The sequence below is a fragment of the Arachis duranensis genome, chromosome 5, assembly GCF_000817695.3.
Source record: "Arachis duranensis cultivar V14167 chromosome 5, aradu.V14167.gnm2.J7QH, whole genome shotgun sequence".
Lineage (NCBI taxonomy): Eukaryota > Viridiplantae > Streptophyta > Magnoliopsida > Fabales > Fabaceae > Arachis > Arachis duranensis.
The window spans coordinates 6,980,781-7,006,848 of record NC_029776.3 but is presented as its reverse complement, the minus strand read 5'-3'; the positions used below and the strand labels follow the sequence as shown (position 1 = coordinate 7,006,848).

The 26,068-nt window shown below is 39.0% G+C and overlaps 6 protein-coding genes across 6 annotated transcripts; 5 read left to right on the top strand and 1 right to left on the bottom strand.

Annotated features, from left to right (window-relative positions):
• Positions 1-462: 462 nt before the first annotated feature.
• LOC107487679 (uncharacterized) lies at positions 463-1,364 on the top strand. Its single transcript, XM_016108374.1, has 2 exons — positions 463-1,152; positions 1,197-1,364. The coding sequence occupies exons 1-2, from the start codon at positions 463-465 to the stop codon at positions 1,362-1,364; spliced, it is 858 nt and encodes a 285-aa protein (XP_015963860.1).
• Positions 1,365-1,397: 33 nt separating this feature from the next.
• LOC107487678 (uncharacterized) lies at positions 1,398-2,831 on the top strand. The gene has a single exon (XM_016108373.1). The coding sequence runs from the start codon at positions 1,398-1,400 to the stop codon at positions 2,829-2,831; it is 1,434 nt and encodes a 477-aa protein (XP_015963859.1).
• A 4,282-nt stretch (positions 2,832-7,113) lies between these two features.
• On the top strand, positions 7,114-10,384 carry LOC107487699 (metal transporter Nramp3). The gene is made up of 4 exons (XM_016108395.3): positions 7,114-7,857; positions 8,027-8,163; positions 8,243-8,895; positions 9,859-10,384. The coding sequence occupies exons 1-4, from the start codon at positions 7,352-7,354 to the stop codon at positions 10,075-10,077; spliced, it is 1,515 nt and encodes a 504-aa protein (XP_015963881.1). The 5' UTR covers positions 7,114-7,351; the 3' UTR covers positions 10,078-10,384.
• Positions 10,385-11,219: 835 nt separating this feature from the next.
• On the top strand, positions 11,220-14,154 carry LOC107487698 (FRIGIDA-like protein 3). Its single transcript, XM_016108394.3, has 4 exons — positions 11,220-11,401; positions 12,129-13,183; positions 13,422-13,597; positions 13,693-14,154. The coding sequence occupies exons 2-4, from the start codon at positions 12,142-12,144 to the stop codon at positions 14,152-14,154; spliced, it is 1,680 nt and encodes a 559-aa protein (XP_015963880.1). The 5' UTR covers positions 11,220-11,401; positions 12,129-12,141.
• A 2,348-nt stretch (positions 14,155-16,502) lies between these two features.
• LOC107487696 (aspartic proteinase 36) lies at positions 16,503-20,997 on the top strand. Its single transcript, XM_016108392.3, has 12 exons — positions 16,503-16,989; positions 17,080-17,200; positions 17,653-18,080; positions 18,179-18,335; positions 18,407-18,489; positions 18,575-18,671; positions 18,759-18,831; positions 18,984-19,196; positions 19,346-19,470; positions 19,778-19,879; positions 19,945-20,042; positions 20,498-20,997. The coding sequence occupies exons 1-12, from the start codon at positions 16,748-16,750 to the stop codon at positions 20,667-20,669; spliced, it is 1,911 nt and encodes a 636-aa protein (XP_015963878.1). The 5' UTR covers positions 16,503-16,747; the 3' UTR covers positions 20,670-20,997.
• A 3,342-nt stretch (positions 20,998-24,339) lies between these two features.
• On the bottom strand, positions 24,340-25,636 carry LOC107487695 (lysine-rich arabinogalactan protein 18). The gene is made up of 2 exons (XM_016108391.3): positions 24,934-25,636; positions 24,340-24,576 (listed from the first exon to the last, which is right to left on the bottom strand). The coding sequence occupies exons 1-2, from the start codon at positions 25,570-25,572 to the stop codon at positions 24,493-24,495; spliced, it is 723 nt and encodes a 240-aa protein (XP_015963877.1). The 5' UTR covers positions 25,573-25,636; the 3' UTR covers positions 24,340-24,492.
• Between the last annotated feature and the right edge of the window lie 432 nt (positions 25,637-26,068).

Sequence of the window (26,068 nt, the reverse complement as noted above, 5' to 3'; positions counted from 1 at the left end):
TCTTTAGAAATAAAATTTTATTAATTTATTATGTGAAAATTTCAAAATTATATAAATATATATTAATTTCATCTAGTTTATTCTAATGTTTTTAAAAAATTTCAAATTAAATTTAAAATCCGATAAAAAATAGGGCAATTTACGTTTTTAAATTGTTTCAACCTCAAATTTACGCAAATGCATTGTTTTAAAAATGGTTACGCAATTACGTTGTTTCACTATATTATATAAACCGCTACTGGCAGTAGCGGTTTAGAGATGCACAGAAACCGCTAGAGCCAGCAGCGGATTCTGTTGATTTTTGGTTCTTCATAAACCGCTGCTGCCAGCAGCGGTTTATGTTTGTTGAAATGCGTGCGTAAACCGCTGGTGGCCATAGCGGTTTACGTGTATTCTATGTCATTGGGTTCCCTATATAAACCATGGAGGGGCAAATGTGGAGAGGTAGAGTGTTATTCACAAATGGCTGGGGAGGATAGTTTTGTGGCTCTGGTCCATTGCTCTGGAAAAATTCAAAAGAGCAGACGCCACGGTGTGAAATTCACAGATAGAGAACCGGTTAGTATTTTTATTCGATCTTCAAGTACATTGGCAGAGATTAAGCTCAGCATACTACAGAAGCTCGGTACCTGTGGTACGAAGCAGGTTAAAAAGTTGTTTTACAAGATTCCCATTACTGTTGTGTCAACCGGCGTGCGGTTTGAGACCTTTGTGATTGGGTCGGATGAAGACCTGCAGGTCTTGTTTCACTGCAGGCGTAGTTTTCCGGAGGTGAGGATACCTGAGATGTTTGCGAAGTTGGAAGATCGTGTGGATAGCTCTGGGGCATCAGCACCGGGTCCTCAGTCGACCACAGGGGGCGGTGCATCGACATCACTGCCTTTGGTTCACGCGGTAGTTCTACCTCCCGAGCCAGAACGTGCTGAGGTTGAGTTTGAGGTTGGACCGGATCGAGTTGAGAATGCGCTTTGTGATGATGATTCCGATGAGGAGCCACTCGATATTGGTGGGGACAGTGAAGATGATATACCAATAGCTGCAGCCCATGGAGGTTCCGGTTCTGCAACACAAGAGTACCCTCCGCACCTGTCGTCTTTGAACTTGGAGGCCCTTGGTCAGCACCAGAATGTTGAGCAACATTCGATGGACAGGGTATGCAAGATGGGACAGGTTTGACTGAATTTCAATCGTTCCAGAGTAAGGAGGAAGCTGTGCTGAGCGTGAAAGATTACAGCATTCGGCGTGGAGTTGAGTACAGGGTTATGGAGTCAGACAGTCTAAAATACCAAGGGAGATGCAAGGAGTTCGGTAACGGATGCACGTGGTTGATCCGGATAGTAATGCGAAAAAGGAAGAGCACATGAGAAGTTAGGAGGTACAACGGACCACACACGTGTATGGCCACATCGATTTCGAGCGACCACAGGCAGCTTGATTATCATGTGATTTGTGCAAGAATCTTTCCATTGGTTAGAGCTGATGCGTCGGTATCGATTAAGGTGTTGCAAGAGGCAACAGAGGCAACATATGGTTTCAAGCCAAGTTATCGGAAAGTGTGGTTGGCAAAGCAGAAGGCAGTAGCACAGATCTACGGCGATTGGGAGGAGTCATATGCGGATCTGCCCCGATGGATCCTTGGGGTCACGTTAACCATGGACGGTTCCGTTGCTTTGCTGAAGACCTCCCCGGTTAGAGTGGGTGACCAGGTTGATGAAGAAAGAGTCTACTTTCATCGCATGTTTTGGACATTCCCTCCATGTGTTGAGGCATTCCGCCACTGTAAGCCACTCGTCAGCATCGATGGGACACACTTGTATGGTAAGTACGGAGGGACGTTGTTGTTGGCGATTGCTCAGGATGGGAATTCGAATATTTTGCCTGTTGCGTTTGCACTAGTGGAGGGGGAAAATGCTGAGTCTTGGTCATATTTTCTGTCCAATCTTAGAAGACATGTTACTCCACAGGAAGGTATTCTCCTCATCTCCGACAGACACAACGGCATCAAGGCTGCGCTGGAGTCACCCGATAGTGGTTGGCGACCTCCGCATGCTTATAGGGCATTTTGCATTCGGCATGTTGCTGCAAATTTTGCCCTTACCTTCAAGGGGCAGGATGTTAGAAGGTGGCTGGTTAACGCCGCTTATGCTAAGACGGAAGCCGAATTTGACTATTGGTTTGATATAATGAGGTCAGAGAACCCAGCCATGTGTGATTGGGCAAACAGGATGGATTATGAGATGTGGACACAGCACAAAGATGGGGGCAGACGATATGGTCACATGACGACCAACATTTTTGAGTGTGTCAACTCTGTTTTGAAGGGCACAAGAAATCTACCAGTGACGTCCTTGGTTAAGTCCACCTATCTTCGCCTTGCTGAGTTGTTCGTTGTCCGGGGGCAGACGGCAGAGGCACAGTTAGGATCCGGTCAAAGGTATTCGCAGGCACTTATGAGGGCAATTGAGCGTAACTTGAAGGATGCGAGGTGCTTCACTGTGACTGTTTTTGATAGGCACCTACTTGATTACACGGTGGCTGAGACTACCCCCACAGGCAGATTCTCGCTTGGTTGCTACAGAGTTTCCCTAAGGGATCGTACTTGTGACTGTGGTCATTTCCAGGCACTGCACTACCCGTGTTGCCATGCCATCGCATGCTGTGCGCAGTCACGGCTAGATTGGGCAACATTTGTTGATGAAGTTTACAGCATGTCTGAGGTGTTTAAGGTCTATCAAATGTCTTTTGCACCATGTATACCTGAGGGGCTTTGGCCCCCGTATGACGGTCTGATCGTTATACCCGACCCAAATATGAGAAGAGCAAGAGAATGACGACCTCGGTCCACCCGCATCCGAAACACAATGGACGAAGCTGACACCAGCCGACCAAAGCGTTGTGGGTTGTGCAGGCAGCCCGGTCACACCCGAAGGGGTTGCCCTCATCGAGGTTCTAGTAGCGGCATCTAGATGTTTCGCGGTTTCTATCTTTTGTAGTCATTTACGTGTCTTGTTCTTAGTTATCTGTTTAGTGTTTGAACATAAAGTACATAATGAGTCCATAAATAACATATCCAAGAAACACAACATACAACATAATCGACTAATCATCCCTATCATCCTGGGCTGCATCCTCAAAAGGATCAAGTAGATGAGATCCCGTCCCACATCGCGGACGACGCCTGACTCTAGTAGGTCGGCCAGCCACCTGAACAACATCATCAACAGGAGGGGCTACCCCATACGCAGACTGAGGTGTGCCTCCCATGGTGAACCAAGTATCTAAAGGACTACCTGCGGGCTGGTTAAGATCCACTGCATATTGTCCCTGAAAGTCAGGGACCTGGGGCTGCATCTCTGTCATGTGTGGATGGTAAGTTGTGGTATCGAACACTACATCTGGTGCTGAAGGCTGGTAAGGAGGGGCATCAACCTGCACATGGGACGGGCCAGCATCATCCCTCAACACCGCAGCAAAATCTGAATAAAAGTGTGCACTGCCCATCTGATCATCTACATCCATAGTCATCGTAGGTGTAAAAGTCTGAGTGAATGTATCGCCTGCAGTCTCAGTCCCCGTGGTCCCACTAGCTGCACCACCGAACTGGGTAGCACCCTGAGGACCCCGACGTCTGCCACTAGACCGGCGGACACGGTGACCGCCCACATCAGCAGCCTCCCCTCCTGCGTCATCCTCGTGCAGCATATCATATATCCATCGCCACTCTCGACCGGACTCACGAGTACCAACACGACGACGTCTCTCAACACGCTGGTTATCTGGCATATGAGGAAGTTGTGATCTGCGTGGGACCTGTGATGAACCTCTCTGTAATGCCTCCTCAGGTATCTCGGTTCCCCTGGGATCCGTGAATGCAGCCCCTGGGCTAAGGAACCTATGAGCATCGCGGTACCACCAATCTAGGTAATCTGCTGATGGACCCGGATCAGCCACACGCTCAATGGAAATGACTGCATCAAGTCTGCTCCCCCAGTGTAAATGCCAGTCCCGATAGTAATGGGGGAACCACCTATCTCCTCCCCTTCCATCCTTAGCATGCAGCCAGTCTATGTTCAAGGCGTCCTCGGGGATATGCTGCACTCCACCAAGCTGTGGGACAACCCTATCAACCTGATGCCACTCGATGACAGCAAAGTATATCAAAGAAGTGACCGCTCGCCAGATGCGAGAATGCTCGTCTGTGAGTATCTCCGGATGGACCACAGCAAGTACATCAAGCGCAGAGTAGGGCTCCCATATAATCTGAAAAATCAAAGTACATCAGACGTTGCCATAACAAGTATATATATATTCATGACTCCAAGGCAACCCTAAAACTTAATCATAACAAGTATAATACTTACATCACGAGCGCTCATGCGATCCAATGCAAGCCTATAACTTATGACCCTCTGTTCTTTCCCATCGTTCGGAGGTAAGTAAGCAGACCACCTAATTGTAAATATAATGAGACAGAAACTCGAAAAACACAACATACTATTTTTTAAACTATGAAAAAGACATAAACCATACCTGGATGCCAGTGGAAAAGAGAAATAATCAAACCCGGACGGCCTCAACGAGGGAAAACGCCAGAATATCCAACTCTGTAGCAACTGGAGGGGACCCGCAAGGTTAGTAACATTTCTGTTTGCTACCCGACACATACATCGGTACAACCAAGCCAACGCAGCCGAGCCCCAGCTATATCGCCCCATCTCATCAAGGTTCGCCACAAATGGCAACCACCGTATATGTACCCGGTTCGCACTCTTGTCCCCAAATAACTGAGTAGATAAAAGCATCATGATGTAGGCACGTGCGTAGATGCGAACTGTCTCCTCGTTCGCATCTGGTGGTAGCACACTAAACCTCTCGTGGAACCATGTAAAGTGGACCGTCATCTGCTTAACCTTATTCGGTGGTGGCAGCTCACCGAATAGGTCCTGAAACCACTCCCAGGCCGGTCGACCACCCTCAATGTATGTTTCAAACTCACCTAGGAAACCACTCACAGCCTCCCCATCGATAGGCAACCCAAGCTGAAAAGCCACGTCCTGCAATGTCACTGTGCACTCTCCAAAAGGCATGTGGAACGTGTGCGTCTCAGGACGCCACCTCTCAACGAACGCACTAACCAATGGCTCATCCAACCAGAACCAATGGCTGTTTAGCCTGGCCAAATGGTACAATCCAGCCCTCTCTAAATACGGGATGATCCTATCATGCAGGGGCATATTCTGTTGCCGTCTCACGCTGTATATACACCTAGTGGGCTGCAAAAAACAGCACAATCAATGCAGGATACAATTAAATTCTCCAACCCATAACGAAATTCCTTATCTAATAATAACACATATCTCCAAAATGTCAACAAATTTTTGACCGGTGAACAAATTAATCCCTAAAACCTATAAATAAGTAGTCAATAAACTAGCGAAATTAAGATGTAAAATATTAACTACAATAGCACAAATGACAACAAACTTAACTTATTAGATAACACCCACAATTATAAAAGTATTACAAACCTTAAACTATAAAATTCCAAAAAAAATTTCTTTATATTTTAACCTTCATACTATTTTTAAAACTAAAAGGGACTAATCTATAAAATCCATATATGGTTGCATTCATATCATTTTCCTAAGTAAAAAATTGCTAAGCCTAAAAAAAGACCAAAATAATTAACTAACCTCGTCACCAATGGAACCGGCAACATGAGCAACACCGTTCAGTCGGTACATGCTCCTTCTGTCTTCTGCCATGATATCCCGCCGGAAGTCGTAGCTCAAATACCTCGGACCCCCTCTCAACTTGCTCTGACCTCTCTCTAGAATTTCCTCTCCCAACCTCCAATTGCATAATCCGCGGCTGGCTCAGCGGTTTATATAATGATGCATACTTAACGTAAACCGCTATAGCCTCTAACGGTTTACGCACATATTCCCACGCCCATAAACCGCTGCTGGCAGCAGCGGTTTATGACCATTGTCTCTCAAGCATAAACCGCGATGGGCTGTCGCGGTTTCTCTAATGCATTTTTTGACCAGAATCCGCTGCTGGCTCTAGCGGTTTCTGTGCATCTCTAAACCGCTACTGCCAGTAGCGGTTTATATAATATAGTGAAACAACGCAATTGCGTAACTATTTTTGAAACAATGCATTTGCGTAAATTTGGAGTTGAAACCATTTAAAAACGTAAATTGAGGATGAATGATCTAGTTTAACTATCATATACACCCGTATGTCAAGCTTAATAAAATAAAGACTTCTAATCTAAATCTTACCAAGCGCTAAGGAAAATATTTTCCTCGTCATGAGCTCATATCCATAGGTATGTGAGATTCTAGTTGTTGGCGTCTGTGCAACAAAAAATATTTAATCTTAATGAAAAATTATTAAATCTTTATTTTTATTTTGAAGTGTTAAAAGGTACAAATTACAAAATGCATGCATAAATGATCAAATCTCTTCAAAGTTTATCAATTATCATATATGCATTTATTATCTTGATCATATATACATTTTGTATTCGTTTTAAACTTTATAAAATATATTCTTTTTCCCAAAAACATTAAGAAGTTATAGAAAGAAAATTCCACTGAGAATTTTAGAACATTACTAATAAGTATTTTAAAAATATTAGTTAAGACGTTTAATATAAAATATAAAAGTTTAAATAATTAAAATTTTAAATGTATTAAGATAGCAAAACCCTTGTGATATATTTATTAAAAAAATTTTAAAAATTTTACTTGTAATAATTTTAAACAACATCTTCAGGACGAGGAATTCTTTCATATTCCATAGATAAATTTGTTGTGCTTCATGAAATAATCTCATCTATTTATTTTAAAAAAATTCAATAAATAAAAAAATAATAAATAATTGACACAATAAATCCATGTTTATTACCATCAAAAGATTCTGTCAGTAGATTTATTATTTTTATTAATATTTTTAATTATTAATCTAATTTTTTAATCTAATAATTTAATAATATATTTTTAGTCCTTATTTCTAACATAAAAAACAATAAATCCTGCCTCCTCTAACATCCTTTTTTGATAATCATTATGAGAGTAAGATTCTGATGTGTATAAATTATAGAAAATTATCATATCACTTAATTCGATGACCTTGGGAGTAGTTTTGTTTCAATTTCGAGATTTAATTCAATGAGAATGATAGGAAGTGGCAGATAGAGAATAAATGTGCAAACACCACTATCATCAGTTCATCACACAGCACAAGCCACAGTCGAGAGTGAGAGAACCTTTTCAGTGTTTACACGGCTTCAAACCGCCACTTGTTTTATTCTCTATCTCTCGACGCCACCGCCACAATCAGCATGCCACCCCAACAACCCCTCCTGGAGCCAGAAGAGGACACGGCCTACGACTCCTCCGAGAAGGTGGTGGTGGCGGTGGGAGTGGAGGATGAGTACGGCGATGACGTGGAGGCGCCGCCCTTCTCGTGGAAGAAACTGTGGCTGTTCACTGGGCCGGGGTTCTTGATGAGCATAGCGTTTCTTGACCCAGGGAACTTGGAGGGGGATCTTCAGTCGGGTGCGATTGCAGGCTACTCGCTGCTCTGGCTGCTCATGTGGGCCACGCTAATGGGCCTTCTGATTCAGCTGCTTTCGGCCAGGCTCGGGGTGGCCACAGGGCGGCACCTGGCTGAGCTGTGCAGGGAGGAGTACCCGCCATGGGCCAGGATTGTGTTGTGGCTCATGACTGAGTTGGCTCTTATTGGCTCCGACATACAAGAGGTTATTGGCAGCGCTATTGCTATCCGGATTCTCAGTAACGGATTTGTTCCTCTATGGGCTGGTGTCGTCATTACTGCTCTTGATTGGTAATTACTATTATTAATTATGGATAAATTTGCTGTCTTATGCTTGATTTATTAAATTAAATAAGGTGATTTTGGATTATTATTTTGTATTACGGTTATATAAATCGTGGGTCCGGGAAAATGGTTAGTTAGTTAATTCAACAAGGTCTCTTTGTTGCTTTGTTTACAGTTTTATTTTTCTATTTCTCGAGAACTATGGTGTGAGGAAATTGGAGGCATTTTTTGCTGTTCTGATTGGCATAATGGCGCTCTCATTTGCATGGATGTTCGGTGAAGCAAAACCCAATGGGGTTGATGTTCTTCTTGGTACTGAGTTCATCTCATTGATATGGACGTGCGTAACCAAATTGCTTTATCTCTGATACAACCAGTTTTATCTTTGCAGGTGTTTTGGTTCCTAAACTTAGCTCCAGAACTATAAAGCAAGCTGTTGGAGTTGTTGGTTGCATCATTATGCCTCACAACGTGTTCTTGCATTCCGCTCTCGTTCAGTCAAGGCAGATTGATCAAAGCAAGAAAGGCCGCGTTCAAGAAGCTCTTAATTACTACTCCATAGAGTCCACCTTGGCCCTTGCAGTCTCTTTCATCATCAATATTTTCGTCACGACTGTGTTTGCCAAGGGCTTTTACGGTACTGAAATAGCCGATAGTATTGGTCTTGTAAATGCAGGGACTTATCTTCAGGAGAAATATGGGGGTGGATTATTCCCAATCCTATATATATGGGGCATTGGTTTGTTAGCAGCAGGGCAAAGTAGCACTATAACTGGTACATATGCTGGGCAATTCATCATGGGAGGTTTTCTCAATTTAAGGCTGAAGAAATGGGTGAGGGCGTTAATTACCCGATGCTGCGCAATCATCCCAACCATGATAGTCGCTCTTATCTTTGATACCTCGGAGGAATCTTTAGATATCCTGAATGAATGGCTTAATGTTCTTCAGTCAGTTCAAATCCCATTTGCTCTTATTCCCTTGCTTTGCTTGGTGTCCAAGGAACAGATAATGGGCACTTTCAGAATTGGTCCTGTCCTCAAGGTATATTAATTATTAAAAGTTCTACAGCATTTTGATTACCTATCAGCATTCAGCTACACATTACTGGTCCATACATTTCATAAATGACTTTGAAATGCCAAATTAATTCATTTTTATATGACTTTGAAATTCCCTGTCTGTACATGCCTATAGTGGTCACAAATTAAATTGACCCTAGTAACAGTTATGAGTGGTATACATATATGTGTATATGCTAAATATCCTCTGTTATGCAGTCTATTGTAAGAACCCTAGCTTCTCTTGAACTTGGATTTATTTGGAGTAGCCCTTTGTTCAATATTGTTCAGCTCAGTTTGTTTGGATTGACTATTAGGAAGCGTTTGTTTACAGAGACTGGGATTGAGTCTAGGGGACTGCGATTCAGTATTGTGTTTGATGGTTAGAAATTGGAACTAAAATTTCAGTTTCGGGACACAAAATTTCAGTTCCTTACCTCCAGAAAATGGAGACAAAGAGGATTGGAATTTTTTAAGACGAGACTGAAACTTTAATAATATTTCATCTAAAAAATACTCTCATTTAACTTTTCAAATTCCAAATCTACCACTCAATCTCCATATTTATTTTAAATTAAACTCCGCCTATGTTACACTTGCAGTACATAGTCGGTCCCAAGCCCGGATAAAGGAGGAGGGTTGTGTTAGGTCTCGACAATCAACATAAAAACATAGTCGAATCCCCGTGACATGAATCAAAGACTTAGACATAACTCAGTTTAATACATTTTACACTAAATATAATACAGAGACTAAGTCACCGTCTCCCAATCTCAGTCTCACTCTCCCTTTCAAACGTAGTTTACTTACACAACACACACATATAAATCATCTTTTCTTTAGTAGGCAACAAATTAAACACAAAAACTAAAAGAATGTAACATGAGCATTCCTTAACAAACGACATATTAGAAATGATTTTTTTGTGAATTGTGATGTGGTACAGATTTTTTCTTGGCTGGTCGCTGCTCTGGTGATAGTGATCAATGGCTATCTTTTGCTAGACTTCTTCTCCTCTGAAGTGAATGGAGCAGTGTTTGCCGTTGTAGTGTGTGCACTAACAGCTGCTTATGTTGCATTTGTAATATACCTTATTGCGCGTGCTGTTTCCTTTTCGCCTTGGCAAAGTTTAGATCGATCAAAGGGAACTAGCACAGAGAACTGAGCATTAATCCTTGTTCCTTCAGACCATGGATGCCGCTCAAGACTTTCAATGGATACTCTATTCACACACTAGCTAGTTTTTTCGTTTAAGCAAGGGGCTCTGGTTCCTTATTTGCTATCTGTGCATCAGTTACACAAGTCTAAATAGATGTTCCTGTTGTATTATTATTATTATTAATAAAACTATGATGTTCAAAGAGATAATTCCTCTCTTGGAATGTGCTATTTATTTACTTCGAGATTCTGGCACAGCCCTTAAAGAAAAGTTTCCAATGGGGAATACAAAGACTGCATGTTAGCAATGCGAACATTACATATATATGTGTAAAAAGAAATTCATTAAATTAGTTACTTATATTTATGTATATATAAATTTTATATTATAACATATCTTCTGTAGAGTGACTGAATATTAAGGGATACAATCTATTATATTTTTACATTCAAAATGCATACTTTTTCCTTTGAAAACCTGTGTGTGACCATTCTAAAAGTTTCATATTCAAGTACATTTCTGTATATTTGTAAAAATGTATATTTTTCAGTCTTAAATGAAAAATATGAAACTAAGGATTTATTATATGAATCCCGTCATCCGCTAGGGAGTCAATGGAGTATTTATACAATATGTACAATGAGTTATTTATTTGGCCTGAGTTATTAAAAAATAAACATTAAGAGTAAAATTCTACTAATTTCTCAAATAAATTAAATTCTACTAATTTCTCAAATAAATTACACGTATACTATCGACAATAACCATCCGGGTAAACATTTGATTGAATCGAACATCTCTAAACTCTCATTGTACACATTGTACAGATACTTTATTGGCTCCCTATACTTCTTCTTATTATATATGTACTATTAATATAAATTATTTTACTTAGGCATGTATTATTATATTATATATGCAAAAATAATAGATATTTTTTCTTGTATAATGTATTTTTTTTATAACCAGGTAAATGAATATTCGTGGAAGTAGTAGGCACCATTGATATACAATGGGTTTCGGCCTGCTAGTTTGATTTTTTTTTAAGACAAGAAATGGGCTGAATGATTTGGGCTGCAACAGATAGTCCAAGTCACTAACACATTCACAAAGCTGTCCCTCTTTGGAGATGTGTCTGAAATCAGGTAGTCTCTCACATAGCTGACATAGCTCCCATCTCTTTTCTTTCTTTCTTTCTTTCTTTCTTTCTTTCATGCATCTCCGGCAATTTCATCTCATCGCTCTGTGTCTTCCGTCTTCAATCTTTAGCGGCATCGGCACTCTTCTTCCCCATCGGTGACGGCCACCCCAGCGCCTAAGCGCAAACCAGGTGCCCACTCTAGCTGCCAATACTGCTGCCAATTTTCTCTTTCTCATTAATGTTTATTCTATTCTTGGTTTCTATTCTCTCATTTTTGTGGTGATTATCTTGTTCTCTTAATGCCCTAATTCATGTTCCGTTTAATTTTGTAACTCCTTGTTTATAATATAACGCAAAAAACACACGTTCTTGGATATTTTGAGGTATCGAGCTGTGTGCCTTATGCTTTGCATAGCCTAACCACTCTCAATATCCATACTTGCTTCCATCAGCTATGTGTTCACAAATCAAATATTAAAATTTTGTAAATTTCATCTATGCTTGATAAAATTTTCAATGTTCCGATAGGCGCAACGAAATTACGTAATGGAGATTGGATATATTGAATTACAGGGTTGTTCTGTTTATTTATAATAAATGAGAATAGTATAATTCCCCAACCCCTCGAGAGAGCTTAGACTATGAACTCTAGAAATATTCTCCATGAATTTTTATCTGGTCTGTAGTCATCTTATTTGAAGAGTAATATAATTCACCGAACTCTCTAGAAAGCCTAGACTGTAAAGTCTGAAAATATTCCTCAACAGTTGTCAGCCTTGCTCTATTTTTCTTTACATGGAATGTTTAATTCTTTATGACGGGTTTTGCAAGTTGCAACATGTCCTGTTAATTTTATTTTAGGTTACAGTTAATGCTCTAAATAATGTTTAACCAAGGAGTTGCTCTTGAAATTCAGTTGAACACGCTGCATGAATATGCCTGACATGGAGCAAGCTGGGGAAGACGTGCAGTCTCTGATGGGGCAGCTTGCTCAGGCATTTATTGAATTAGAAGCACGGAAGGAGGCTTCAGAGACTAAAATCCAGTGGGATGAAATTAAGCAACATTTCCAAGAGCTTGAGGTGACAATGAATAGGAAGCTTGAAGAGATTGAAGCCAAGGAGAAGGAGTACGAACAGAAAGAATTAGAAATGAATGCATTACTTGCTGAGAGAGAGGCAGAGGTTGCTTCTAGAGAGCAGGACCTCCTGGATCGGGTTCAAGATCTTAAAGATGCCGCTGTTTCTGCCATTGTGGAGGCTCGTGCAAATCACCAGACTGCGACTTTGGAGTCTGTAGAAAATGGGGAGAACAAAGAAAACAAGGTAAGCAGCTCTATTGGTGATGCTAATTCCCCAGAGGAAGACTTTCCTCATAAATCAGGTGAAAATACTGATGGCGTGGCTACTGAGATTAGGCCGCGTCCAGAGCTAACTCAGTTTTGTGAGCATATGGATGCAAAAGGTCTTCTGAATTATGTTCTGGAGAACGAACATAATCTCTCTGTTATTCGTGAAGATATCTGTATTGCATTAGAGCATGCTACTGAACCAGCACGTTTGGTGCTGGATTCACTAGAGGGGTTTTACCCCACCAATGAAACTACCGAACCAAAAGATAAAATGGATGATGCCCTTCAGGGCATGCGCAAATCCTGTATTATAATTATGGAAGCCATGGCCAATTTATTGGCAAAGGCTGACCCAGGTGCAGACCACCTTCTGAACCCTGAAACTAAGCAGCAAGCCAAGGCAATTGCTGATGAGTGGAGGTCCAAGTTAGCTAGCGCAGACGTTGATGCTGCCAATGGAAATTCATTGGAAGCAGAGGCTTTTCTGCAGCTTCTTTCAACTTTTAGGATTGCTTCAGAGTTTGCTGAAGAACAACTCTGCAAGCTTTTACAAGCTGCTGCTCAGTGCAGGCAGGCACCTGAGCTCTGCCGATCTATTGGGTTAACTCACAAAGTGCCAGGTTGGTTTTCTTTTGATTAACTGACCTGTGAAGTCTGCAATGAAGGGTTCTCCAGTCAGATATGTAACCTTACTATAGATAACTAGTTTTCTTTAAGGATGTTAATGAATTAGAATTTATAACGAAGTGCCGGCATGTGTTTCATATATACGCTGCTGCCTTTTGGTATGAATTTACATGGTCAGAGATAATATGATTATCATATATTTGATCATTCTAACTTCTACTTTTTACGCAGCTATTGTAGACTTATTGATAAATGAAGGGACACAAATTGCTGCTGTACATTTTATTCACTCCTTCCAGCTTGAAGAAGCATTCCCGACTGTGCCTCTTCTGAAGGTATATCTCAAGAACTTGAGGAGAAACTCACAAGTCCGGGCTGGAAATGTGGGTGATATTGCAATTGCTAAGGTATGATTTGGTGCTTCATCGAAGTTCATTTCAATTGTTAATGATTTTCTTATTCTGCATGTATAACAAATTTGTAAATTGCCGTTTATCTGCAGAATGATGCCAATGCAAGAGAGTTGGCTGGACTGAAGACAGTGATCAATTGTATCAAAGAATACAATCTTGAAGCTGACTACCCACTTGATTCCCTTCTGAAAAGGGTTGGTCAACTAGAGAAGTCAAAGAATCCGGATAGAAAGAGAAGTGGAGACTTTAACAAGCGTCCTCCATCAAAGAAGCCGAGGATGAATTCAGGTTATCATCGTTCATCTGGGGGTAGCGCTGCTCCGGCCGGTGTTATGGTTAGGCAACATCCACCAGTTAGGGCAGCTGCATATGCAGGGATTCCAGATAGGTATCCTCCTGCTGGTACTGCTATGTATAATTATCAAGTTCCTGGCCAAGCTATGTACGCTCAACCATCCAAAAGCCATGCTTCTAGGCATGTTTTGTTCCTGTTAACTTCATTTGGAAATTCGAAAGAATTTAGTATGTGTGGGAGGAAGTTTCGCATTTGAGGCACTATCTGCTGTTTGTTTTTGATGGTGCAGCTTTTATTTGGCCCAAAAATCAGCACTGCGAGTTGTGACTATTGATTGTAACGAAGCTTCCTTTTGTTAAGTGAGGGTTTCTCTCGAAGATATAGAGATATTTCTTTGCTAGTAGTTAGCACCGAACTTTTCGTTTTCATCTCCATATTTGGCATATTCCTTGTGCCCTCTCTCTTTGTATTATTATGCAATGATTATCAAAGCAGTTTTCTTTTTCTTTTTAATAGAAAAAATGCTATTTATACAATTAGAATTTATCAAAGAGTAAAGTACTAACTAGGTCTCTGTTCATTTTCTCGAATGACAACGCGATCTTTAACCAAAAACACGATTCATTTCGGTCCCTAGCTCTGTACTTTGTCTGCCAACGCAGTCCTTCTGTCATTTTCACGGCTAAAACTTGATGGAAATTGCTGACATGTGTAGGCAAGTGGATGATATGGATGGCTTGGGTGGTTATGTGAAAAATAGAAGCCTACCTGGCTAGGTAAAATGGACAGGGGCCTATCTGTCCTCGTCCACAACACACAAACGCCGCCGTTTTGAGGTTTTAAGGGGTCTTTATTAGTCGAGTATGGTCGTTTCTCTCTCTTGTTTCGTGTATAGAACTCAGATCCCATGAGCAATAGCAGAAAGCATGGGAGTGGAAGAGATGCGTCAAATGATGAGGATAGAAGTATTTCTGTGAGCTCCGTTGGCAGTGCTGGAGCGAGGAAGAAGAAAAGATTCGTTGCCCCAAAATGCAATTGTGGAATTCATGCAATTCTATTCATGTCGTCAACACAGTCGAACCCTAATAGGCTATTCTTTGGATGCCCATATTTCAAGGTATGAAATAATTAGTTATGTTCTTATTCCTGTTAAGATCTGTAGCAAGCATCTCTTCATTGCAATTCTAGTTTTGCCATTTTTTACTGTGCAGACTGCAGAATCTCATTGCAAATATTTTCTATGGCGGGATAAATATGTTTCACTGTTTGAAAAGGAGCAAATAAATGATCACAGTCTTCATGGTCAGAATCCAAAGCAAAATCATTTGTGGATGTAGCTGTTTCGATGGAGGAGAAAGTGACTAAGCTAGAGGATAGAGTTTCTGGCTTAGAGTTGCATATGAAAAATTGTAGGCATGTTAAGTGTATTAAGGGTTTTAGTTATCTAGTGATGGCTCTTGTGTTTGTCTTTGGAGTTGTATTTGCAAATTATCTCTGATAAATTGGATAACAAATAGTAAGTCTATGATGTCGTTTTTGTCTTGGAAGTACCTGTTGCTGAAGTTGTATCACCTAACAGTGTAGATCTGATTAATTGTGTTGGTTGTTTGAAAAAGATTGACTGTATCAAAAAAAATAGAATGTGTTATACTCCAATTCTTGCAATCCATGAAAAGCAATCCAATAATAACTAACAATAATATGTAACATTAACAACTTCATACAACTACCAAATATCAACATCTTATGCATAAGGTGACTCCAAAAGTGGGCAACATATAGTCCTATACCAATATTAGAGACACAAAGATAAATAGAATATTATAGGTTCTTAATTCACAAAGGCTATCAAAACAGTAACCAAAAGATTATTTGTTGTGGTTGTATGTAAACTAGTTTATCAAAAAGACCACATCTACTTGTTATAATATAAACTTATGACTATACTTCTAGTTCTTCCTCATCGTTTGATGCATCTCTTCCACTCCCACGCTCTCTGTTATTGTTTATGGTGGTCTAGGTTCCATGCACGAAACAAGGGAGAGAGACGACCAGACTCGTCTAATAAAGACGCTTGAAAACCTCATAACGACGACGTTTGTGTGTTGTGGACGAAGACAGATAAACCCCTATCCATTTTACCTAGTCACATAGGCTTCTATCTTTCACTTAACCATCCAAGTTATTCATGTCATCCACTTGTCTACACACGTCAGCAATTTTCGTAAATTTTCGCCATAAAAGTGACAGAAAAACCGTGTTAGCAGATAGAGCACAAGATCAGGAACCGAAATAGATCATTTTTTATTGTTAAGAATCGCATTGTCATTCGAAAAAATGGATGGGACCGAATTGGTACTTTACTCTTTATCAAATATAACCAATGATTCGTGGAGAAAATGCGACGCAATTGGAACCCTCAACCGCTGGAAATTGACATGTTGAAACTTCAAAGCTCAATCTGATCACAGACCATAAAGAGACAATACTTCAATATGCCCAAAATGAATGAACGAAAAAATATCTCAAGGATTTTTTTCCTTAATAAAAAAAGAAGTTAAATGCTCAACAACGACTATTGAATTATTACCTAACTAATAAGGCGTTAACATTAACGACTCCATGGTGTTCCAACTTCCAAGCACTGTGAAATTAACAAGCTCCGGTAAAAGTAAGTCGATCAAGTCAAATTCAATAAACTAAAGGGTATAACTTGAAATTGAAGGAAACGGTAACCCGACTTGCCTCCGTTCCGTTCAGTTCTCCAATTAAGGGTGCTGTGTGTTTGCAGCACCGATCAGCGCCATCGTCGCGCGGGAATTAACTGTAGTCGTTGGAGTCAGTTACTAATGGCGCGAGCTTGGACTCTGTTCACTCTGATTCTATGGGTGGCAGAGTTGGTTCTTTGGGGAGATGGAAGCGATGTGTTACTGCTGCAAACTGCAGAGAAGGGCTCTCCTCCTGCCATGATTCTCCCTCTCCATCTCTCTGCTCCTAATTCTTCCAACTTCAACTTTAATCATCATCGCCAACTTCGAGGATCCCACCCTAACGCTCGCATGAGACTCCACGACGATCTCCTCCGAAACGGGTTTCCCTCACTTCCCTATTCTGAAAATCGAGATTCTGTATTCTCAGTATTTACTAATTTGTTTATTAATTGGGAAATTTGACGGAGTAGGTACTATACCACGCGGCTATGGATCGGTACTCCGCCGCAGAGGTTTGCTCTTATTGTGGATACGGGGAGTACTGTTACTTATGTTCCTTGCTCTACTTGCCAACACTGTGGTACGCACCAGGTGATGTTCCATTTCCCTCTTATGGAGGCACTTTTGCGTCAATAATTTCATGTTTGTTAAATTTGTTTAAAAGAGCTGGCTATTGGGTTGTGGATATGACTTTTGAGTCTCGATTATCAAAATTGGTCATATAAGTTGATATAAGAAATTGATTGGCAGTTTCAGATTCAACATAAGTCTAGGTACCAAGTGTTAGCCGTAAGTTAGTTAGTTATGGTAGTTACTATTGGTTAGTTAATGACTACTAGAAATAGAAAGAATTGTGTCTAGTAATTTTGAGTAATTGCATCTTGGACAATTTAGAGGTTTATTAATTAATTACTACTCCTCCCTGTGTGTTTATTTTGTTTCTCAGTATCTTCCAAGGATTTTTTTTTAAGCTGTGCTCATGCATGTGGAACTCTGATTTATCTGAAGTTGAATGGATTTGTAAACCCAATTTTATTTGACAGGATCCAAGTTTCCAGCCAGACTTGTCAAAAACCTATCATCCTGTCAAATGCACCTCGCGATGTAACTGTGATAATAAGAAGAATCAGTGCACATATGAGAGACGGTATGCTGAAATGAGTAGTAGTAGCGGGGTCCTGGGTGAGGATGTCGTATCCTTTGGAAATCAGAGTGACCTTGCCCCACAGCGTGCTGTTTTTGGCTGTGAAAACGTTGAGACTGGTGATCTGTACAGTCAGCATGCTGATGGCATCATGGGTTTGGGCCGCGGTGAATTAAGTATCATGGATCAACTGGTTGAAAAAAAAGTAGTAAGTGACTCGTTCTCACTTTGCTATGGTGGAATGGATGTTGGTGGAGGTGCAATGGTTCTTGGTGGCATGTCTTCCCCAGCAGACATGGTTTTTACACATTCAGATCGTCATCGAAGGTAGGATTCGAATATATTACGGATACGAGGTATCATGCTTTTCTTAACAAGTTCATTTGATTAATCTTACATTTACTCTAGTTTTGGGATGACAACAGTCCATATTATAATATCAATCTGAAGGAGATACATGTTGCGGGGAAAAGATTGCCTCTAAACACAAAGGTGTTCAATGGAAAACATGGAACTGTCTTGGATAGTGGCACAACTTATGCATACCTACCACAATTTGCATTTCTCGCTTTTAAACATGCCGTAAGTTCTTCCATAGATATATTTTTCTTATGTGGATCATGACTCTGATTATCTATTTTATCTGCTTGCAGATTATGAAGGAAGCCAAGTCTTTGAAGCGAATCCCTGGTCCAGATCCAAATTACAATGATATATGTTTCTCTGGTGCTGGGATGTATGTCTGTTCTCTGTGTCATTATTTAGAGTAAACAGATACCCGTTGCAGCTTAAGTAACAGTTTGAGTTTACTCGTGTTTCAGTGATGTCTCTCAACTCTCTAATAAATTTCCAGCTGTTGACATGGTATTTGATAGCGGTCACAAATTGTCACTGTCACCTGAAAATTACTTGTTCCGGGTTAGTCCCATATGAAGATCATTAATATCTTTAGCTTTAACAGTTTGATTGGTTTCCTAATCCCTGTTTTTTCACATTTTTATGAAGCATTCAAAGGTGCGAGGTGCATATTGTCTTGGGGTTTTCCCAAATGAAAATGATCTAACTACCCTCTTAGGAGGTAACCCATTTACTGTCAGTAACTTCATTTCATTTCATGCTTTTCCTTCATTCGAAATAGATCCTCTCTATTATTTATTTATACAAGATTGCTAGCTTCTAAGGTATAGATTTGCATTGCTTTAGTGATCATTCATATATTATTTTTTATAGGTATCATTGTCCGTAACACACTTGTAATGTATGATCGTGAGCATTCAAAAATTGGTTTCTGGAAAACTAATTGTTCTGAGTTATGGCAAAGACTACACATATCAGATGCCCCACCACCTGTGCCTCCAAATGTTAAAGGAACAAACTCATCCAATTCCACTTCACTAGAGCCTTCAGTTGCTCCATCTGCAACACTGTATAATTTACATCAAGGTATTATAAGCTGATTGCTGTTTCAACATGGATAGAATATTGTACAGTTTAAAAAATAGTTATATTCTGTTGAAGTTTTAGTCTATATTCATAATGTGTATGCTTAATCATGAGTCATGACTGTTGTACTTTCATCAACTTATGTGCAGATGAACTCCAAATTGCTCAAATTACAATTGTAATTTCATTTAACATTAGCTACTTGGATATGAAGCCTTTCATTACTGAATTGGCCGGACTCATAGCTCATGAGCTGGATGTTAATGCTTCACAGGTTAGAAAACTGTAACTTAAGTGCTGGAAAATCTTGCTGCATAGTTATGGCTTTAATTGTGATTTGTAATTCCGGTGCAATAAATGAGTTTAATCATAATATTGAGACAACCTTCACTAGCTCAGATGATTGGTGTGGGTTGGGTACTTGGGTCTGGTTAGAGGACTGGAGGTCCTAGGACCTAGGTTTTAGTCTTTCAACCAATTTTCAGGTGTGTCCCGAAAACAATTTTGCATTTTCAGCTAATTTTTACCTGTTCAAGTGCGTTTTTACTTGTGATAATAATATTCTTGGTTTCCTATCCCAGGTTCACTTAATGAATTTTACTTCTTTTGGAAATGGTTCTCTCTCTCAATGGGTCATAACCCCAAGGACATATGCTGATTACATTTCTAACACCACAGCAATGGTAAGTTGGACTTTTGAATAAGCATTTATGCCAACATTGCCATCTGATGGTAATTTTTTATGCAGAGTATAATTGCCCAGCTTTCTGAACATGGAATACGCCTTCCTGAGACATTTGGAAATTATAAGTTACTTAGTTGGAATGTTGAGCCTCCACAAAAACGGTAAGGTTCTTCTTAAAGTAAAAGTGGAATTATCTGTTCCATAGTATCATTTATTCTAGTAATGTTAGGGAGACAAAAAAACAATCAGTTCAAATAGTCCAAACTTGTCTTATTTAACATTTATTTATTTGGCTAATATTTTTTGGTTACCAAACATTTTTGCATTTATTTATTGTAGTTGCATAATTGCCTATTTTTTATTTATTTTTAGTTCTTTTAATGCGTAGTGGGAAAATTTTGCACGTGTCTTCTTTCAAACATTACCTACGCAATTTTAGATTCATTTATTCTTCTCTTTCTGTGGGTCTGTTCCTTATTTTAGTTACCATTTTGGTGATCAGTTTCTTCTTGTGTGTCTTTGAGGTTGTTAAATAGTCTTCAATTTTCTATGGTTCTGTTGTTTAGATAGAACTTTTATCTGTTTTTGTTATTAACACATATTCCTATTGATGCAGGAGTTGGTTGCAACAATATTATTTGGTTGTGGCTCTGGCTGTTATGCTTACATTGCTTCTACTGGTAGCAGTCTTAGGAATATTCTTAATTTTGAAAAACAGAGAGGAAATTGTGCACTCGTACAAGCCGGTTGATGTGGTTGTGCCAGAGCAGGAACTTCAGCCATTATGAGCTACCTTTGTGCTGCAGCTTCTGCATAATGGTCTGCCTAATCCTGATTAGTGCAACTAGCATATACCAACATTCTTTTGTTTCAAAGAAATCATGCAGTTTATGTATAACGAAATCTTATAGTATGTGTATAGGAACATATTTTGGAAATTGCATAGTCAGAAAAGAAAATTTGTGAATACTGTAATATACAAAAGGGTGTCACATTAGGTTGAAGTTTTGAACTATTTCGTCCAAGAATCATTATTGCTACTTCTGTGTATTGATCCAAGAATCTTATGTCCGCATTTATTGAGGGCTTCAAGGTTTTGATTGGTGTTTTGATGAATACTCTGTTGAACATGTTTCTTGTGTTTTTCCATATTCAGACATTATCACATTAATGATGATTAATAATAGGTTGTGATAATAATAGCAACATATTTCAGTGTCAAAATGATTATATGTCAATCAACAAATATTTAAAACCAACTACGTGTACAGCTTGTCGCGCAATTTCATTTGCCTGATTAGATCTGATAATTATTAAATTCTAAAAAAAAAAAACAAAGGTGTGAGGAATCTCTCTGGTGTTTTATATGAATAAAACCACGCGCCTGACCAATGTTCGTAACATGAACGCAGATCACAAATTGCTGACTTTGCAGTACCGTTGTTCACCAGTTACTTTCATTTCATGGCAGTGGAGGTAGGTGGACTGTCATTTTTTTTAGTGATAAGTCATAACTCTCCATCTATATTAATTAATACTATTAACGTTACTCATAAAAAAAACACATGACCCAACACAAACAAGAGCAGCCTCTTTCATTCTTTGTGCTAAAAGCAAAGAGAGAGATATACACTAGTATAAAGTTCAGTAAATCAATTTGCATTAAACAAATTAAAAATTAGTATTACATTAGACAAACAATTTTACATTATGTGTGCATCAAAATTAAGTCCTAAAATATAGTGCATACGTTCTTTATTTTTTTGGTCTAAACTAATACAAAATTCAGTAAATTTTCATCAATAGCTGGAATTGAGTTAGCTTATTTACAAAACTAACAAATTTTCTTGGTATGTTAAACTATTTGAATCAGCAATCAAGTTCTCCTCCTCCTGATTTTGATAGGCTCGTGATACTGGATTCTGTGTTAGATTAGTGGATGCATCACTTTCTTCTTACACGCCTATAAATAGCATGAACGCTTTGTGCATGAACCAATTTATCAGTTAAATTTGCCAAAATTCTTTTGTTGGAGTAAAAGCATGTGAAAAAGTCGACCCCTTAAAGAAGAATGAGAGAAGGTGATTTTGTATATATATATTATGAAGGCCTACATTCATTGAGTGCGATTTTGGCATTGAATATTTCTTACCAGCAAAGGAAACTTAACAATGCTTTTAGCTGTAAAAGGTGTTACCCCACATGCAATAAATATGTAGCATAATAGGGTGCAGTGCAGGTTAAGGCATTACAGAAAATTTTTCATTAGTATATAGTAGACAATATAAGAATTTATCTGTGATAGTGAAAGTTGAATAGCGGATGACGCCTTTAATTCTCTTATAATTTAATTTGTTACCAAAGCACGTGAAAGTATAATGAGGACCTGCAATAACCATTATAGTGACTCCTACTAAAGACTAGAGAGCCATTGCTTCTAAACCTTTGGTGTTCTCAGCTTTTTTCCTTACTGATACTCCAAAACGTCCCTTTAATTTGTCAATATACTTGATCCAGTCATGCATCCTAGAGAATAAGACATGGAAGAATGTTACATAATATATATACAATCATGTTACATATAAAAAAAAAACTTCGACCTTAGTGGTAGTGTACCAAATAAAAACATCAATTATAGATTTTGCTTCCACTCGCTCACCCTCAATTAGAAAGAAGTGTGCCTTTAAGATAAAAAATTATGAACGCAGAAGGTGGTAACTGGTAACTGTAAATTAGTTGAACCGTTATTGCAAGCCATAAATTTAAGAGGAAAAAAAAAAAAAACTGACGCCTAATATTAATATGATAAATTAAAGTTGTCTTTACTTTTTAGGTAGCGTCTACCCGAAGAAACAAAGAAAGTGTGGAATAAAGTTAGAGGAGGCAAATAATTAAAAACAAAAGAGATGGAAATGGAAATACTAATTGAGTAATTGCTAATGCCCAAGGTGTACATTATCTCAACATTTTGTTCTACTAGCTACGTTCCTAAATAAGTGCTCAATTAATTTTGGACATTAATTAAGAAAATAATTAATAGTATTTTTACTTGAAGTAAATTAAGCTAATTATATAAAACTATATCTCTGTTAACAATTTTCTTTTTTCAATATTTATCCTATCTTCTCACTTACACTACTATATCTTTCGCTTAATATTATTGTTAATTACTAATAAAAAAAGTTTAATCTTATTTAATTTTTGTAAAATTAACATTTAGAAGCAAATAAATTTAAAAAATATTCTATAAACACAAAATATCAATCATTAAATTAGTCATTATAATGTGTATATATTTATATATCTAATTTTATATAATTTTTCAACAAAATAATTAACCACCAAAATATCAAAGCTATAAACAAAAAGGATAAAAGTAATTAATATCAATCATATATCCATATAAAAATGACTAACTAATAATTGATCTTTTGTGTTTGTAGTATGATTGAATAAATTTTAAGGCATGAATAATACAATATTCCTTCTGTTTTAAAATAATTGTCGTGTTATTATTTTTTTATTTTTTGGATACATTAAAAAAGTTAATATATCGAATCCTATTTTGTATATAAATAATTTTTTTATTGTATTAAAAAATATCAAAACGACAATTGTAATAAGAGGAATTAGGAAGGAAGAGATAAAGTAACATAATGCAACGAGGAAATTTGTATAAATTTCTGGATCTTAGTATCTTGCCACTTCTATTATTGTCCGCAAGCATTATTTACCAAACGCCGATAGCAGTGGGTCACCCTTGAATTGGAACAAACAAAATATGCATATTTTTTTTTGTACTATTTTTACTTGACATAAAATTTAGTACTCCACGCGCTCAGACATTATATTTTTGCTGATTTCTTTACAACTGATTTATCTTTCAATCCGTAATTCTATTTCAAGATGTTTATAGTTACTTTTGGAATTGGTTTTTCTATTCGTGGCTATAATTAAGTGTGATCGTGTTCTACTTCCCCATGGACGAATCTAGATCTTTTTTATTTGTTTACGGGTGATCAATCAACCTGGATCTGGAGACATCCGAGAGTGCAAATGACCCAGAAGACAGAAATCCAGAAAGCGAGAGCCCTAGTGTCTTTCTATCAGAAAATGATGGTTTAAAAAAATAATTAAATTTCAATTTTTTAAATACATTTTTAAATTCAGAAGTTATAATAATAATAATAATTTCATAAGACTGTGATGCCTAAATTACAACGTTAAATATTTATTCTAATTTTAGTGAATGAAATTAGCCAGATTCGTTTTTGTCGGTGCTCACAGTTTAGCCTCCTTAGTCTTTACTCATTCCAAACCCCATCCCCACTAAAAACTTAGGAAACGACCAAAGTAGAACTAGAAAATGCATTGGTGTGTGGGGGGTGTATACCACAAGGGTCAAATCCCAAGAAAAATTTGCAAAATTGAGTAATGAATGAGCAATGACATAGCTAGTAATGCCAATAAACATCGTGAATAATAGAATAATCAGAGTTTAAAGGAAACAATAGTAGTAAAATAAATTAAATGTCGCCCATAAAAGGGCCTCAAAAAGAAAATAAATGATACAAGAATGTCGTAACAACAAATATAATGCACACTCTCTCTTTAGAAGATCAAAACAAGGGAAGCCCAGCCCAAAGCTAAGCATCCCAACACCTTCTTCAAGCATCTGATGGATTCAGCTCCACTCTGCAATTCATATCAAGAAACCAAAATTTCAGATCCCAATGTTAATCACAGACACACACATTAAATAATCATCGAGCCCTAAACATGACATTCTCATATCACCGTTTTATTGTTTAACTAAATTACTTTCATACCCTAAACAAATAAAATATATTTTTGAAAACAAAAAAGAAAAGAAACAGTAGCCAAAGTAAGACAAGGTTTGAGTTCAGTGAAAACCTTAAACTGACTTTGAAACTTTGAAGTCAACTAAAGTCTAAAACTAAAACAAATGAGTATATATCTGATTTCACTCCTCAGATCTGAAACTAACTATAGATCTGAAAAAGATGGACATGCAAAGATTAGAGAATGTACCTCGTCATTGGCAGAAGTAGAAGGACCAGGGGACGAAGCATCAGGAGCTCCCATCGGCGGTGCTGGAGGGCCAAGCAAATCCGGTGAGGGTGCAGGTGCACCGTGCTTCTTACCCTTCTTAGTCTTCTTCTTTGACTTCGTGGGAGCAGGAGCAACAGAAGGGACCTCAGCGCTTGGTGCTACCACAGGTGCTGGTGGAGAACTTGCAGGAGGAGTGCTTGTCGGTGCGGGTGTAGGTGGAGACTTCGCCGGCGGCGAGCTAACGGGAGGAACCGGAGCTGGTGGAGAACTCACTGGTGCCGGTGGAGTGCTCACTGGAGCAGCCGCAGGTGGTGTCGATGCTGGAGCCTTGGCCACCGGAGCTGGAGTAACTGACTTTGACGGAGTTGCAGCTGGAGTTGACACCGGTGTTGCGGCGGCCTTCGGAGACGAAGCTGGCGGAGATGACTTGGGAGAAGCAACCGGCGCCGGTGATTTTGGCTTTGAAGAAGGAGCTTGTGCTTGAGCTGGAGATGCTGCTGGAGTAGTAGCAGCAGGAGTTGCCGGGGTTGTAGTCGGGGCTGCCGCCGGGGATTGACCTCCGACGCCGGCGACGACAATGCAGATCAATGCGAGGGAGAGAACACCTTTGCGATCCATTTTCCTTTTTTTTTTTTTGCAGACAGAGAAAGAGTGAGAGTGTGTTAGAGATGAAGGCCTTGGGGTTTGTAGCGGGTGCATTATATAGGCCCTTTTCTATCAGATTTTGACGTTGGAGATGCATCATTGTCAGAACAGAATGGACGGCAGTGATTAATCTAGATCGTGTGTGCGAGGTGGGTCCCGTGGATATGATGGGCCAGAAATAGCCGTTGGATCGACGTGTCCGGAATAGGGTGCAGAAGGTTCGTCTTTTGGGGCCCACTTGATGAGGAAACAAACAGATATTAGCGCGGCGTGGCGCTTCTCCCAGTCTGGACTGGGCCCGTTAGGCCCATTAGGCGCATGTGATTTTGGTTAGGGCAATGTTCTGGCTTTACGAATTATGATGCATTTCATTTTCTTGCAAGGTATGAACAAAAATGAGGCTGCCATGATTTTATTATTTATCTAAGTTTATGTTTCACTGGTTTCAATTTAAATTACAAATTTACAA

Coding starts and splice junctions, on each gene's coding strand:
- LOC107487679 (XM_016108374.1), top strand. CDS start 463: ATGGCTGGGGAGGATAGTTTTGTGGCTCTGGTCCATTGCTCTGGAAAA. Junction 1,153..1,196: donor AGCAACATTCGATGGACAGG/GTATGCAAGATG, acceptor CAATCGTTCCAG/AGTAAGGAGGAAGCTGTGCT.
- LOC107487678 (XM_016108373.1), top strand. CDS start 1,398: ATGGCCACATCGATTTCGAGCGACCACAGGCAGCTTGATTATCATGTG.
- LOC107487695 (XM_016108391.3), bottom strand. CDS start 25,572: ATGGATCGCAAAGGTGTTCTCTCCCTCGCATTGATCTGCATTGTCGTC. Junction 24,577..24,933: donor CTACTTCTGCCAATGACGAG/GTACATTCTCTA, acceptor TATGAATTGCAG/AGTGGAGCTGAATCCATCAG.
- LOC107487698 (XM_016108394.3), top strand. CDS start 12,142: ATGAATATGCCTGACATGGAGCAAGCTGGGGAAGACGTGCAGTCTCTG. Junction 13,184..13,421: donor GTTAACTCACAAAGTGCCAG/GTTGGTTTTCTT, acceptor CTTTTTACGCAG/CTATTGTAGACTTATTGATA. Junction 13,598..13,692: donor GTGATATTGCAATTGCTAAG/GTATGATTTGGT, acceptor GTTTATCTGCAG/AATGATGCCAATGCAAGAGA.
- LOC107487699 (XM_016108395.3), top strand. CDS start 7,352: ATGCCACCCCAACAACCCCTCCTGGAGCCAGAAGAGGACACGGCCTAC. Junction 8,164..8,242: donor TGGGGTTGATGTTCTTCTTG/GTACTGAGTTCA, acceptor TTATCTTTGCAG/GTGTTTTGGTTCCTAAACTT. Junction 8,896..9,858: donor GAATTGGTCCTGTCCTCAAG/GTATATTAATTA, acceptor GATGTGGTACAG/ATTTTTTCTTGGCTGGTCGC.
- LOC107487696 (XM_016108392.3), top strand. CDS start 16,748: ATGGCGCGAGCTTGGACTCTGTTCACTCTGATTCTATGGGTGGCAGAG. Junction 18,672..18,758: donor CTGAAAATTACTTGTTCCGG/GTTAGTCCCATA, acceptor ATTTTTATGAAG/CATTCAAAGGTGCGAGGTGC. Junction 20,043..20,497: donor GTTGAGCCTCCACAAAAACG/GTAAGGTTCTTC, acceptor CTATTGATGCAG/GAGTTGGTTGCAACAATATT.